This window comes from Lycorma delicatula, chromosome 6 (genome assembly GCF_047948215.1).
Source record: "Lycorma delicatula isolate Av1 chromosome 6, ASM4794821v1, whole genome shotgun sequence".
NCBI classification, from domain to species: domain Eukaryota; kingdom Metazoa; phylum Arthropoda; class Insecta; order Hemiptera; family Fulgoridae; genus Lycorma; species Lycorma delicatula.
This window is the reverse complement of record NC_134460.1, coordinates 161,363,995-161,379,586: the sequence shown is the minus strand read 5'-3', so window position 1 is coordinate 161,379,586 and position 15,592 is coordinate 161,363,995. Positions and strand designations below refer to the sequence as shown.

The window sequence follows — 15,592 nt, the reverse complement described above, 5'->3', positions numbered from 1 at the left end:
AATAAAATAAATATATTTGTATATAGTACAGATGAGTATGATTCTTAAAAGATTGATTTTAAAAAAGGGCTTAAGTTGTAAAAATCAGTTAACAGCACAAGTAAGAAAAATTTTAAGAGAGATAAATATTTTAAAAGTAATAAAAAAAAATAAACTAATGGTTAAAATAAATACCTGAAAAACAATTAAAAAATATAAGAGGGGTAAAATCGAAAGTCAACAATATAACTGAATAGAAAAAAAAATTGATTTATTTTAGCTGTAAGTTTGGAAATAAGCTCATAGTTTCAAGTAAATATTTTATTTTATTTTAATTTTATCTATTAGATCTGTATAATAGTAGGAGGCGAACAAATGCAAAAAAAAAAACACTTTATATTTTTATAAATTATAATGTAAGTTATACATGTAAGTTACTCCATATAAATAAATAATAAAAAGCAATTTAAAACAACCATTCCACTCCTCATCCTTTTTTTGAAAGATTACTTCACTTAGTAATTGTAAGAAATCTTTTTCTTAACATAATGTAGAGATACGTCACAAAATAATTTAATATTTCATTCAGTGATTGGATGAGATATCTATCACAGGTGATATAATGTGTCCAATTCCTATTAATTTGTACTTTCTTTTGTGCGTTTAACAACACCTCTATTGTGTATAAACACGGTAATATTTTATTACTTTAAAAAAATTTGCCAGTACAGGTATGTAAATGATCTCTGGAATGTTCAGCAGATTATTCACGGCAATGAGGCATCAATTGTTACACTAAGAAATTTAGTTGAATCACATGTGTTTATGATATTGAAACGATGATGAAATATATATATATGTATATACATTTACCAATTCCTTCATTGTGAAAAATATAACACTTTAAATGTATTAAAGATTATATAAGCAAAGAAGGTATTAAAAATTACATAGGGAAAAAGGAAGCAAATATGTGCTTCTTTCTTTAATGCAATACTGGTGGCATTGTCATTAATGTATTAAAAAGATTAGGAAACTTCTTTACCATGTAAAGATAATATTTTGAACCATGTTTTGTCCATTCATTTAAAAAGTTCTTTTGTCAAATTTAGTGAATTTGTAAATTTATTAAGTGCATAGAGAAAGATCTAGGTTTTTATGTATAACATTTTTGTGCGGTACTATCTTTATATCTATGTCCTGTTTCTATCAGGTGCCTCATATATAGTACGTGCCTGTATGTTTTTCAAATCTGTGGGTGAATATGTATAAGAGATAGTGTATCAGAAAGACTGAACACACTAAATACTTCATTAGATAGACTGATTATTTAGGTGTAATGATTTTACTGTAGGTGGGTTTACTGGGAAATTATTTATTACATAGATTTTAATCATGAAGTAGAAATAAGTATAGTGTATCAGAAAGACTGAACACACTAAATACTTCATTAGATAGACTGATTATTTAGGTGTAATGATTTTACTGTAGGTGGGTTTACTGGGAAATTATTTATTACATAGATTTTAATCATGAAGTAGAAATAAGTATAGTGTATCAGAAAGACTGAACACACTAAATACTTCATTAGATAGACTGATTATTTAGGTGTAATGATTTTACTGTAGGTGGGTTTACTGGGAAATTATTTATTACATTATAGATTTTAATCATGAAGTAGAAATAATACTTAATTACAATAGTTAATACTTTAATAAAAATTAAATGAACTGCTGTATTAAATCATGAATAGTCAATTAAGATTAGAAAAGGTTTTTTTGAAATTCTGTTAATAATAAATACTAAAATGATACTAAACAATAATTAAACAAAAAAAAGAAGTATAAATAATTAATGTAATGTAATAATAATTACCTCTAAAAGCAGTTTCAATATTAGTCAGTTCACGTTCCTTTGATAGCAATAACTGAAGTGTGTTGTCTAACTGTTTTTGAAGATCTATCACTTGTTGTTTTAATGTTACTATCTGATGGTCACGTCCTTTTATTGCAGTTTCTACAGATTTTCTCCATTCTTTCTCTTTCAAACATATGTCAGTCTAAAAGAAAAAAAAAAACTATATTAATAAGAATGAGGCAAAATAGTTTGATTTAAAATTTTTGATACTTTTTAATTTTAGCTATTAGTTTTAAATTGCAATATAATTTTTTTTATGCAAACTACCAGAAAGGTTTTACTTGCCTGAAAGTTAAAAAACAAAAAATTTGTAATCTTTTCGATTTTAAAATTCATCAGCTCAGTAATATACGTTTTTTAAATTTTATGTTAGAAGTTTTAGTGTTAGTTACTAAATTATTCATTATTACTATTATTTAGTACTTTCTAATTTGTAGATTTAAAGATATCACATAACTACTACCTGTAAATACAATATTTCACATTTAGAAATTAGACTGTTATCTTATCTTTAGCTGTTTCGTTCAGTATTATTTTTGTAGGAAGGAGATGTAAACTTTTTACGTTCTACTTTTGATAATATATATTTGCATTATCCTTGTCACATTTAATTTTTTTTTTAAGTTTATGTTCTAAATAACGGATTTCTTTATGTTCATCTGCATTTGTTGTGCATTTTTTATGGAATCCCATCTCACTTCACACACATCTATTTTTTGCTTAACTTTGTTACTTTCTGCAAAGATTTTTTTAATTTCCATAACTAACAGCTATCAATTTAAGTACTTGATTTAATCAAGTATAGTAAAGTAATTTTTTGATTTTCTCCATTATATGTCATAATTTTAACAGCCACAATAAATAACATGTGTCATACATAAAAGTTATGAGATCATCTTCTATTATTAATTCATGTTATAACAATAAAACTGCAGTTTTGTTTTGGTTCAGACTGTACATATTGCAAGCCTGCTTCTCATTTTTAATGCTGTGTGTTTTGTACTGTTGTACTTATGAATTTCAGTTTTTAATCAAAAGTGTTCAAGACAAAGACACCATGATACATTTTCTTCAGGAACATGGTATTTTATGAAATCCAAACAGGTGTGGTCACGGTCATGATATTATTTTAAGGATGGGAATGTGAGATCAAACAAAGACTGCACATAATATAAACAATTAAGAATCAATATCTTTTTAACAGGTTTTAATATTAAGGAATATCTGCAGTGGATAACAGGAGCACCAAAAGTTTTAACTCCAGTAATAAGGCAAAGAATATGATCACGTAAAACCATAATTTGAGAAGAATGATGTGTTTAAAGGGGCGTTCAAACACCCCATTTACTGGTAAATCTTAATCATAAAACTGTTAACCACATATATAATTTTGTAGACCTACCATTCCTGAAAGAGGGCAGCAGCTCTTTCAGTAGTTGTTAGGGGCGTGAGTCACAATGACTTAAACGGCCATATCAATATCACTCAGTCCTCTAAGTACTGCACAGCTGAAAGCAATGGAAAACTACAGCTGTTTTTTTTTCCAAGAAAATGTGGCTCTCTGCATTTTTACATAACAATAATGGAGGCGCCTTCCTTGGTAAAATATTCCAGAGGTAAACTAGTTCCCCGTTCGGATCTCCGGGTGGGGACTACTAAGGAAAGGGGTCACCAGAAAAGTAAAAAATTACATTCTAGAGTCGGAGCGTGGAATGTTAGAAGCTTAAAAAAGGTTGGTAGGGTAGAAAATTTAAAAAGGGAAATGGATAGGGTAAATGTGGATATAGTAGGAATTAGTGAGGTTCGGTGGGAAGAGGAAGGCGACTTTTGGTCAGGTGATTTTAGAGTAATTAACTCAGCGTCAAATAATGGGCAGGCGAGTAGGTTTCGTGATGAAGAAGAAGATAGGGAGGAGAGTGGAGTATTTCAAGACGCATAGCGATAGAATCATTGTAATAAGGATAAAATGAAAACCTAAACCGACAACGATTGTTAACGTCTATATGCCTACAAGCGCCCATGATGATGATGAGGTAGAGTGTGTATACGAAGAGATTGATGAAGCAATTAAACACGTAAAAGGAGATGAAAACTTAATAATAGTTGGAGATTGGAATGCAAGCATTGGAAAAGGCAAGGAAGGAAATGTAGATTGGGGTTTAAAAACCTGAAGAAAAGGTGTCAGATGAATCGGTGGAATTTAGAGAAGCTTGAGGAAAAGGAGGTAAAGAAGATTTTTGAGGAGGACATCGCAAGAGGTCTGAGTAAAAAAGATAAGGTAGAAAATGTAGAAGAAGAATGGGAGAATGTTAAAAAGGAAATTCTTAAATCAGCAGAAGCAAACTTAGGTGGAATAAAGAGAACTGGTAGAAAACCTTGGGTTTCAGACGATATATTGCAGCTGATGGATGAACGTAGAAAATATAAGAATGCTAGTGATGAAGAAAGTAAAAGGAACTATCGGCAATTAAGAAATGCTATAAACAGGAAGTGCAAACTGGCGAAAGAAGAGTGGATTAAAGAAAAGTGTTCAGAAGTGAAAAGAGAAATGAACATTGGTAAAATAGAGATGGTACACCAATATATAATACAAAAGGTAAAGTCGATAGATGGGTGGAATATATTGAAGAGTTATACGGAGGATATGAATTAGAAAATGGTGTTATAGAGGAAGAAGAGGAAGTTGAGGAGGATGAAATGGGAGAAACAATACTGAGATCTGAATTTAAGAGAGCATTAAAAGATTTAAATGGCAGAAAGGCTCCTGGAATAGACGGAATATCTGTAGAATTACTGCGCAGTGCATGTGAGGAAGCGATTGATAGATTATACAAACTGGTGTGTAATATTTATGAAAAAGGGGAATTTCCGTCAGACTTCAAAAAAAGTGTTATAGTAATGATACCAAAGAAAGCAGGGGCAGATAAATGTGAAGAATACAGAACCATTAGTTTAACTAGTCATGCATAAAAAATCTTAACTAGAATTCTATACAGAATTGAGAGTAGAGTGGAGGAAGTGTTAGGAGAAGACCAATTTGGTTTCAAGAAAAGTATAGGGACAAGGGAAGCAATTTTAGGCCTCAGATTAATAGTAGAAGGAAGATTAAAGAAAAACAAACCAACATACTTGGCGTTTATAGACCTAGAAAAGGCATTCGATAACGTAGACTGGAATAAAATGTTCAGCATTTTAAAAAAATTAGGGTTCAAATACAGAGATAGAAGAACAATTGCTAACATGTACAGGAACCAAACAGCAACAGTAATAATTGAAGAACATAAGAAAGAAGCCGTAATAAGAAAGGGAGTCCGACAAGGATGTTCCCTATCCCCGTTACTTTTTAATCTTTACATGGAACTAGCAGTTAATGATGTTAAAGAACACTTTAGATTCGGAGTAACAGTACAAGGTGAAAAGATAAAGATGCTACGATTTGCTGATGATATAGTAATTCTAGCCGAGAGTAAAAAGGATTTAGAAGAAACAATGAACGGCATAGATGAAGTCCTACGCAAGAACTATCGCGTGAAAATAAACAAAAACAAAACAAAAGTAATGAAATGTAGTAGAAATAACAAAGATGGACCACTGAATGTGAAAATAGGAGGAGAAAAGATTACGGAGGTAGAAGAATTTTGTTATTTGGGAAGTAGAATTACTAAAGATGGATGAAGCAGGAGCGATATAAAATGACGAATAGCACAAGCTAAACGAGCCTTCAGTAAGAAATATAATTTGTTTACATCAAAAATTAATTTAAATGTCAGGATAAGATTTTTGAAAGTGTATGTTTGGAGTGTCGCTTTATATGGAAGTGAAACTTGGACGATCGGAGTATCTGAGAAGAAAAGATTAGAAACTTTTGAAATGCGGTGCTATAGGAGAATGTTAAAAATCAGACGGGTGGATAAAGTGACAAATGAGGTATTGACAAAAGAGGTATTGCGGCAAATAGATGAAGAAAGAAGCATTTGGAAAAATATAGTTAAAAGAAAAGACAGACTTATAGGCCACATACAAGGGCATCCTGGAATAGTCGCTTTAATATTGGAAGGACAGGTAGAAGGAAAACATTGTGTTGGCAGGCCACGTTTGGAATATGTAAAACAAATTGTTAGGGATGTAGGATGTAGAGGGTATACTGAAATGAAACGACTAGCACTAGATAGGGAATCTTGAAGAGCTGCATCAAACCAGTCAAATGACTGAAGACAAAAAAAAAAGACCTACAAACAGGGGTACATTCCCAGATGATTGAAAGCATATGGAGACTTGCAAAGCTCAGAAATAAGGTAGAATGTAGGACAAACAGAACTATTTGGCGGAGTTAATGTGGCAACAGTGCAATAGCGCTTATGATCTTTTCATCCAAACACTTTTAAATATAGCCACCTACTGGCCTTCATTATAAAGGTAATTTTTATTATTTACTGTATAAATAAATAATAGATTAATTACAATTACTATAAATGGCATTAGGGCTTAGTTAATTACGCCTCAATGTCAATCAGTCTCTCACTAAAATGGTTACACATAGTGGAGAAGGTCCCTTAATTTTTCTACACCCTTGTTTAATGTGTACTAAATCAAATGTGTTTAAGTTTAAATCAGAGGAAGAGAAAAGGCATGTGCGAAGTAGGATTTCCCTTTCAATGGTAGATTACCATCCAGACTTAACCAAAACTCTGCATTATTTTACTTTTGTTTTTTCTAATTCAAACTAACAACTATACTCATTTAGCAAAATAAAAAATACATACAACAAGTATTTAAATACATACACTCATACACTCACACGGAAGAGGAAATGGAATATAAACATAAATAATATAAACTATATATTATGAGATTTTCAATAGCAATGCAAGTCATAAAAAAATGTATATATAAGGTGAGGAGTTTAAAGAAGATTAAATGGTATTAAAATGAATTAAACTAACAAAACATTGAACACTAAGCACTGGCCTTAAAGAAAACAAAATAAAAAAATAATATTATGTACTCAGGAAGTAACATATTGGAGTATTTATTCTTTTTAATTTATTTTTCTAATGCTGTAAATGAGAGAATGTAACACATTTTAGCTCTTTCATCTGTTAAAATGAAAGATCTGCCATTTTAATTTGTTTTTTTTTTAAATTTAATAAAAAAATTACTACGACAGTATAAGTTTTTGTTATCAACTTTATAAAATTTATTTATATACTACTTAATAGTGACTTATGATTCATGTTAAATACGTAGAATAAATCTTTATTCTTATCAGATTGTAATAAAACATATATAGATAACAAATAATATAAATTTAAAAAACAAATTATAAGATAAAAAATTAAATGTGTTTAAATTCAAAAATAATTTTTAAATACAAACGTGAAATAATGTTGAGGTAAATAGTTTAAATATTTGAAATTACTTCAAAATAATTCACAATTCAGAAGCTACTATTGAAAATTATTTTGAGCAGATATTTATATAAATGTTTTTACAGGATGCAGATAAAGTGAGTTTTTTGTTTTGTTTTTAATCACATAATTTAAAAATTCATCAGTAGAATACCATTGTTATTGTAAAAGAATACCTTTTATCGTATTTTAAATAAACCGGTGAAAGATTTTTCAAACGGTTTGATAATTTTTTAAAACTGGCAAGATTGTATTATAATACTGTTTCTAGTAAGCCGTAATATATTGTATGGAGTTATGTGAAAATGTACTGTTGTCTGGTTTGGTAAAAGCGGTATTGTTATTTTTTACTAAGTTACTATTCTTTTTAAAAAGATTGCAGGTTCATAAGGATAAATGCAACAATAAGTTAATGTATTTAGTTTTCTGATCATTACACTCGTACATACTTACATTATTTTAAGCCATTAAAAAATAGGAATTTTGTTGTAAAAAATTTGGGTTGCAATTATGGTTGTTACCAAATTGGTGATCATTTAGTGTTTTTTATAGCTAGTCTCAAAAGCTGGCCTACTGTAATCACCCCAAGTAGTGGTCTTGTATAAAAAAAAATAATTTTGAGTTGGGGATATTAGATAAATTAAATTTTTTTTATTGTTTCATTGTTGAGCAGTTTCTTAAGAGGTATTGTAGACCATTTTTGAAACCGGCTGTGAAAAAAAAATAATTGGCTGTTATTCTAATTAGGGATCATAACCCAAAGTACTTTTCAACACAATTTTTATTTTTCAATTTCTTTAAATTAATTGTCAGAATCCTACATTTCTATTTAAAATTTTTGAGTTTTTCCATCTTGTTATTTGTCGTAGTTTATTAGCACCCTGTTTAATTATTACAGTAAAAACTTGTTAATCTAGGATTTGAAAGTCAGAATTTTTGTTTACCTGTCCAGGCCAGATATATGAAATTTTTAACTAACACAAAAATAACCTCCTTCTTTTGAGTACTGCACATCCGATTCACCCGAATCGGGTGAGCAGTACTCAAAATCACTGTTTGATGTGGTGATGTTTTGAGGTAGTGGATAATGAATTTTTTGTTGAAAGATACTCATTTACTTCACTATAAACATTTTACTACTGCAATTTGGGCCAGATTAACCTACAGAATGACTCAAACAGAACAGAGGATTGACGGGGCACTGGACAATTAAGATGTTTTAAGAGGATAATGCCTTTATTTACATTACAGCTTTTTAAACTTAAATAGACTATTTTTGTTATTAAGAAAATAATAATTATTATTATTATATTTTCTGCTAAGATCACTATAGTTTCTATGTTTGAGTTACTGTTTACCTTTTTTTAGTTTCATTCTTTTATTATATGATGTGTTTCGGAATATAATAAGTTTTAACAATGGATTTGTTCCAAAATGCATCAACATATATTAAAAGAATTAAGCTAAGAAAGGTAAACGGTACTCAATATAGAAATTGAATATGCCAATATATAACAAATTAATCAATAAACAACTTATATAATTTGTCAAACAGTTTTAGAATAAAAATAAAATTTTCAGACAAAACATATTTTTCACATATCAAATAAGTCACATCGGTATTAGAAAAATATGTTTAACTCTTGTTTCTGATAAAATGTTACATTTATTAATAACAATTGTGTCCTTAAATAACAGCTAGATAATTTTACACAATTGTATCTTTGTTTAAGAATTAATACTTGATAATGAAACATTTTATTTTGCCTTATTTATAACTTTTATGGAGTAGAGTGTTGACAAAATTTTGTTTGAAAAACAGTTCATCAGCAGAAGAACTCTTTGAGAATTAATGATCTAGAATGAGAATATAAATTATATATCTTACTTAAAATAGTCCAATAAAGACACTAATGGTGTTAAACATTTAAATACTGAAACCATATATGAAAACTAGGTTATTAACTTATCACTTTCTGAATGTAACTTTGTGAATGAAACAAGTGTGATTCTATCAAGTCCAAATTTCCTGCTTTTTTTTGCATTTTTTCATGTTAGTTAACTCCATATTAAAAAGTCAAAGAGTAGGTTGAAAATACATAATTTTAATTAAGAAATTGTGCCTAAATCACAAAACAGTTATGAAAATAGGGGATATACAAACTAAATGTTTTAACACAAGTAAGGCTTACTCTAAACTTTAATATGTATGTTGAAGTTGTCAAAAGTGCTCTAGAAAAGAATGAAGAGATCAGCTTGGAAGGATAGAAAATAAAGTGTGCAAGGTTAAAATAGGAGAAATGTTTTTAAAATTAGTATATGGTGATAGAATTAAAATGAAAATTAATGTTAAGAAAACAAAAGTAATGAGATAATAAGCTGATTAACACTACACAGAAAAAGGAAGAGCTAAAATGACACAGGTAATAGGTATGCTATTAAAAGAAGATTGCAAAGGTGGTAAATGAAGTTAAAATTATATAGGAACAGTTAAGGAAGTGCTTAATAAAAAGAAACAGTTATTAAACAGTAAATTGAATTAGACTAGAAGAAGCATCTTCTGAACTGTTTAGCTTGTAGGTACAGATGTGATGTATGGATTACGGATACTTACAAAGCTGCAAAATGAAAGGCAGGAGACATTTTAAATGTGAGATGGAGGAGAACAGAGAAGATAAACTGGAGTGTAAGAGTAAAAAATGAAGTAATGAGGAGAGAGAGTGAGAAAAGAAGCATAATAAGAATAATTCAGAATAAGAAAGCTTGGGTGGGATATATCATCAGAGGAGAAGGACTGAAAAAAGTTCCAGAAGGATCACTAGAAGGTGCAAAGGAAAAAGTCCTGAAAATATTAAAGTAATAAACGATAAAAATACAATGCATCATTAAGTTTAAATCACATTTTGGGTTAAGTAATTTTTAGTCTAAATACTACTTAAACTTACTGGTACAGTATTATAATCCAGTGAGTATACATTTAAGCATTTTAATTCATTGTAATAACTAGATTCTAAATTGGTAAAAAATTATTTAAAATTATGAAAAAGCAAACTAGTTTTTTAATTTCATCATGAACTGTTATGATGCTTCATGTTAATTTATAAAATGTAGTTTTGGCAGCAGCTGATCCAATCTACACAGAGAAAGTTCGAAGAAGAAGGTATAAAGTTCAGCGAAAGGGAAAGTGGATAGCTGAAAAAGATGATCTACCCAGAAAGGGATTCCACATATCACTGACAGTTTATATCTCGTCTAGCACCGATTTATCTCCTAAAGGAATTGATTAATTAAATGTGGTTTCAATACTAAGAACAAATGGTTTTTCTCAGATCCACAACCTTTAATTTCCAAAATGCTATTCAATGAGATATTTCAGATGTTGTGGAGCCATCAAATTGTTAGCTGTGCAATTTTGCATATCTTATCCAGGACTCAAAAAAAAAAAAAAAAATTATAATTATTTTACGTAATATAAAAAAAAAAGTAAGGACAGAAATAATTAATGGATTGGTCGAAATGGAATTGTAATATCACTGTATTCTATTTAATGAGATCAGAGCAAAATCTTTTGCTAGTCGTAACTCACTAACGGAGCGTTTCCAGACCCATATTTATTTAACTTTTTTCATTATTTTTGCTAGTAAAATGACCTCAGCAAGCAATGTTGACACTACGTGAATCACTCTGTTTAAACACTTGAAATAATAAGATAAATATATAGATTTCTAAATATAAAAAATAACTAGAAAATAAATCGTTATTAGAAGGTATTAATGAAAATTATTTGAAGCCAAATTTTTGTACATGTTGAACAAAATGCAGAAAATTCACAATTTTTATTTTTTTTAAAATTAGTATTATTTAAAAATTCATTGAGAGAGTAATATTGTTTCCGTAAAAGTAAATCATTTAACTGCATTTTTAACAAACTGATGGGGAGATTTTGTAATTGGTTTAGTCGTTTATTAAAAATAGGTATTTTTTAAAAACGAAACTTAATAAGACTCTTTCTCAAAAACCAAAGTATTGCGTCAAATTACATGAAAACAGTTCGGTTATCCGGTTTAATAGATATATTTATTTTCATAAATACAAACACATGGATAAATTAACATTTTTAATCTCCTAAGTATATGAATTATACTTTGACTGCCAAACAATGATCTGGCAGCAATTTACTGAAGAAGCCCCAAGGGATGATATTTTAATTCAAACAAGAATATGCATATGCATAATAAATATTTTGAAAATGACAAACTTAGTGTTTTTAAGGCGCTTCAAAGCAAAGCAGTACGCTTTGATTCTACTGCAAATGAAATCAATTTGATCATCCCACCCAATAAAATTTATCATCCAGAAATTTTGCTTCACGGGGAACAGAAATTCTATTATCATTAATGGGAATTCTATCCATGCAAATAGTAATGATACATCTACCTGAGAAGAACATTATAACAGTTTTATCCATATTTAAAGTTAGATGATTACAATCCTTCCAATAAATAATGTTTTAATTGCTAACGTTTCAAGCCCTTTGAAAATAATTATCTGCAGGTACTTGGTACAGTAATTAATAATTTGGCAGAAAGAAAAAATTCTTAAAATTTTCATTCTGAGACTGTAATATTAATGAGATTATAATGACATGTGACAATACGGAAAACCGTTTAATGTTTTTTTATTATTTTGTGATTAATGATGCAGTTCAAGATTCGAAAACCACTATTACATGCTTTTGGCATGCCATATTAACTATATTTTGTAGTGTGAAAAAACTAATCATGTATTCTATATTATATATGTAAAACATATGGTAATGGTAATGTGATATGGTAACATGATCACTACTGTGTATGCAGCACTGCACTCTATAGAAATTAATAAAAAGATAACAATGAGCCATTACTGTCAGTTTTGCTGAAGTCAGGTAAACAACTGCAGCAAGAAATACAGGAATGTTATGGGGAAGGGTGAATAGAAAGAAATAATAACGCAATACTCAGTTGTAAACCCTTGTGGTGTACTTTTGAATTAGTTGCTAATCCATCACAACACTTAATGAGCTTTTTTACTTTGCACGTTGTTCATTTTATGTGCATCAAAGAACTAAGTATAATGGCCACCTCCTTTTGTGTAATTATTCAAAGACAAATTACACAAAAATTGCCACCGGTGTGCTTGCTATTTTACTTAATAGATGACTATGTATGTATATTACATATATATATATATATATATATATATATATAAAAGACATTTGATACCGGTTCAGTATTACCATTAGCTATACAGATCCAAATCCTGTGAAGCACTATAAAGTTGTTCTCTACCAGTTAAGGAGTTGTATGAAAATTATAAAATTATTAAACTTTTACTGAATTCTGAATAACAAAACATTAAGTGAATAAATTCATGGCTGAGAACATAACAAATATACAGAAAATTTTAATTCAATTATATTTATATATAATTAACTTAAAAAACAAGGATCTTCCTATAAAGCAAATTATTTAATAATTTCCAACGATAAGATTTAAGACTAGCAGGTTTTTCAGGATGAAAGCAAAGAATCACTTTGAGGAGTTCAAAGGATAGTGACGAAAGTTATAGAATATGAATTTGTTACTACAGCTGTTCAAATGACATGGATAATTGATTCTATATCACTGAGATAATAGATGGATGAGTCATCTACAAAGATTTCCCAGTAAATATTTATTAGATTTGAAGGTTTTAGAGGTTTGATTTTACTTAATAAGGACCTCAGCAACAAATTCGGTTTTTTATATGTCTGTTGAATTGAAGTAATATATTTATTTTGAAGAATAATTTTTACGTACAATCATTTTTACTACTATTCATACTTCATTTCTTTTAGTATTTTGAGAAAAAGGGTATCTGTCTGTAAAAATTTTTTCAATTTTTCCTGCCTAACCGTAGGCAAGATAGGCATTATAAGAATAATTAAAGTTATTCTAATTTCAGTATGATTTGTACATTTGATGAGTTGTCAGATTTTTAGTCGTGGTTGCTGTGTTACAAAAATGTACCCGGCAATAAGATAAATCAATTATAAATGCTTCTACAACAAGGAAACTTGAAAAGGATGATTCCAGCCAGGAACAAAACAGGAATATAAGCCAGAATTTATTAAAAAAGATAATTTCAAGATCTACTGGAAACTGTAAAACTGTACCAAAGTGACAGATAGAACAAAAATACACAACAGACCAGACATTACACACATGGATAAGTCTAAAAAAAATTTGTGTTTTTTGTCGATATTGCTGTCTCATTGTCATAAATCTTAGAAAAAAGAGGAGAGAAAAGTCAGAAAAATACATGCCATTGGCAGATACACATAATACATATTGGCATAATACGTGGCCCATACACAATATCATTATAGTTCCAATAATAATTGGAGCAGTGGGGGAAATTTCAAAGAGTTTCATAAAACACCTTAGACAATTAGTACACACGGTGGGAAATACATATTGGAGGCAACAAATTTAATGAGGCGGAAAGATCAACGAAAAATACTGATAAAAGCCATATTTCTTGCAATGTATCTGCTGAAATGTGGTCCTTCAAGTCAACTTTTACTTTGACTGAGAAAACCAGATAATAATAATAATGCCTCAGGTTAAATACAATCCCACGTTCCAAGCTGGTTGCGGTTGTGTTTCTCGGTTTTGCTGTTTGAGGTGGTGGCGGGAGGCATGATCGTGATCTGTTTTTTTCCGATGCTCGGCGGAGTGTAAACGGGAATTGCTCATTCCTCTTCCCAGTTGTGAGCCGGGTTGAGGATGGGGTGCTGTGAGCTTGCTCTGCCGAAGTGTTGCGCCGTTCGGTGTGAGTCAGTCACTTCGCCTGTTGGATTGCCCAAGGATAAGGATATCGAAGCCCTTACTGATATGTACGAGTCCTGGGATGTTGGGGTGTCGATATTATGGGTCAGGCAGTACCTGAATCCCCTGGCCCGGGTTAAATTTGTGAGAGGCGGCTGATTGCGGGAACCCACACAGGATCAATGATCCGGGGCACGCCCAACCGTCTCTCCGTTCGCACTTTCTGAGATATTAACTGGCGAAAATATAGGCTATGGATACATAAACATCCACAACTTCCGCGGTAGAGGGTCCACGCAAAAACTCTCGTCTTGGAAGGTCTTTGGCTTCGAAACCGAAGCCAAGGGAGAGTATAGAAGTTACGAAGACAGAGAAGACGGATCGAATCAAGTTTCGTCCGAATAGGGATGGAACGATTCTAAAATATTTGGTGATTAAACGAAAAGAACGGAATTTCTCTAAAGTCAGTCCTTTCGTGAGAGTTCGAGGCATCACGAATGCTGCTGTTGTACCTGTAAAAGAAACAAGGGAAACTACTACTGGGCTGTTCGTTGAAACCGTCAATCATATAGAATCGTCATCGCTACTCAAAGCCAAGAAGATTGGAGTCTTGGACATTGAGGTTACACCCCATAGTACCCTGAATTCCTCAAAGAGTGTAGTCGTGTGCAGGAAATCGTAAAGGAATTAGGAACTTCATGAGCAAGGAGTTGTTGCGTGTTTTCGACTAAATACAAGACGCAACGGAGAAATTCCACTCTCTGCTTTGCAGATGTTAACCTTTAATAAGCCAAAGTATCCAGAAAAAATAAAAGCCGGAATCCACAGGTTAGATGTTCGTCCGCTAATCCCAACTCCTTTGCACTGCTTTGGATGTCAGCGATTCTGCGGCACGTTGAACGAGGAAGGAAATTTGTATATGCAGTGACCTATTACACCCTGATGACCTCGTGCAGGGATCCACTTGTATGTGTCAATTATCATGGGGCACCACATCATGCAAATGCATTATCATGCAAAATCTAGGAATTATTCGATCTACAGGGAAGTAGCTGTACAAGACTACATTGAAAGTCAGCTACTTTGAAACCAGGAAGATTGTGCTTAGCAGAATATCAAAGACTGCATCATACGCCCATGTTTGCAGCTTACATTAAACCAGAACGTAGTTTCTGAACTGGTACCAGTTTTAGCACGCATGGTCGAACGTATCATCAATGAAAAATTTGAAGAGTCGACCGTAAAGACAAAGCAGCATAAAATCGGCGTAAAAAAAAGCAAATGCTTCCAGCCATATAATAGTGAAAATGAGGTTAAAACAGAGATTCTGATTTAGCCCGAAGCTAAATAAGAACAAGTTAAAATCAAAATAGAGAAAATGACCATTTATGCAACAGCAAAGCCAGAAATTAAACTACTACCGAAAGAGAACTTTGA

At 30.8% G+C, this 15,592-nt stretch overlaps 1 protein-coding gene across 1 annotated transcript in view; it reads right to left on the bottom strand.

The window, feature by feature from the left end:
- Positions 1–15,355, bottom strand: part of LOC142326971 (uncharacterized) — a 38,814-nt gene extending 23,459 nt beyond the window's left edge. Inside the window, exons 1-2 of the mRNA XM_075369703.1 lie at positions 15,308–15,355; positions 1,855–2,038 (exon numbers count right to left, since the gene is read on the bottom strand). Coding sequence (XP_075225818.1) covers positions 1,855–2,038; positions 15,308–15,355 — 232 coding nt within the window. The remainder of the gene's footprint in view (positions 1–1,854; positions 2,039–15,307) is intronic.
- Positions 15,356–15,592: the final 237 nt, after the last annotated feature.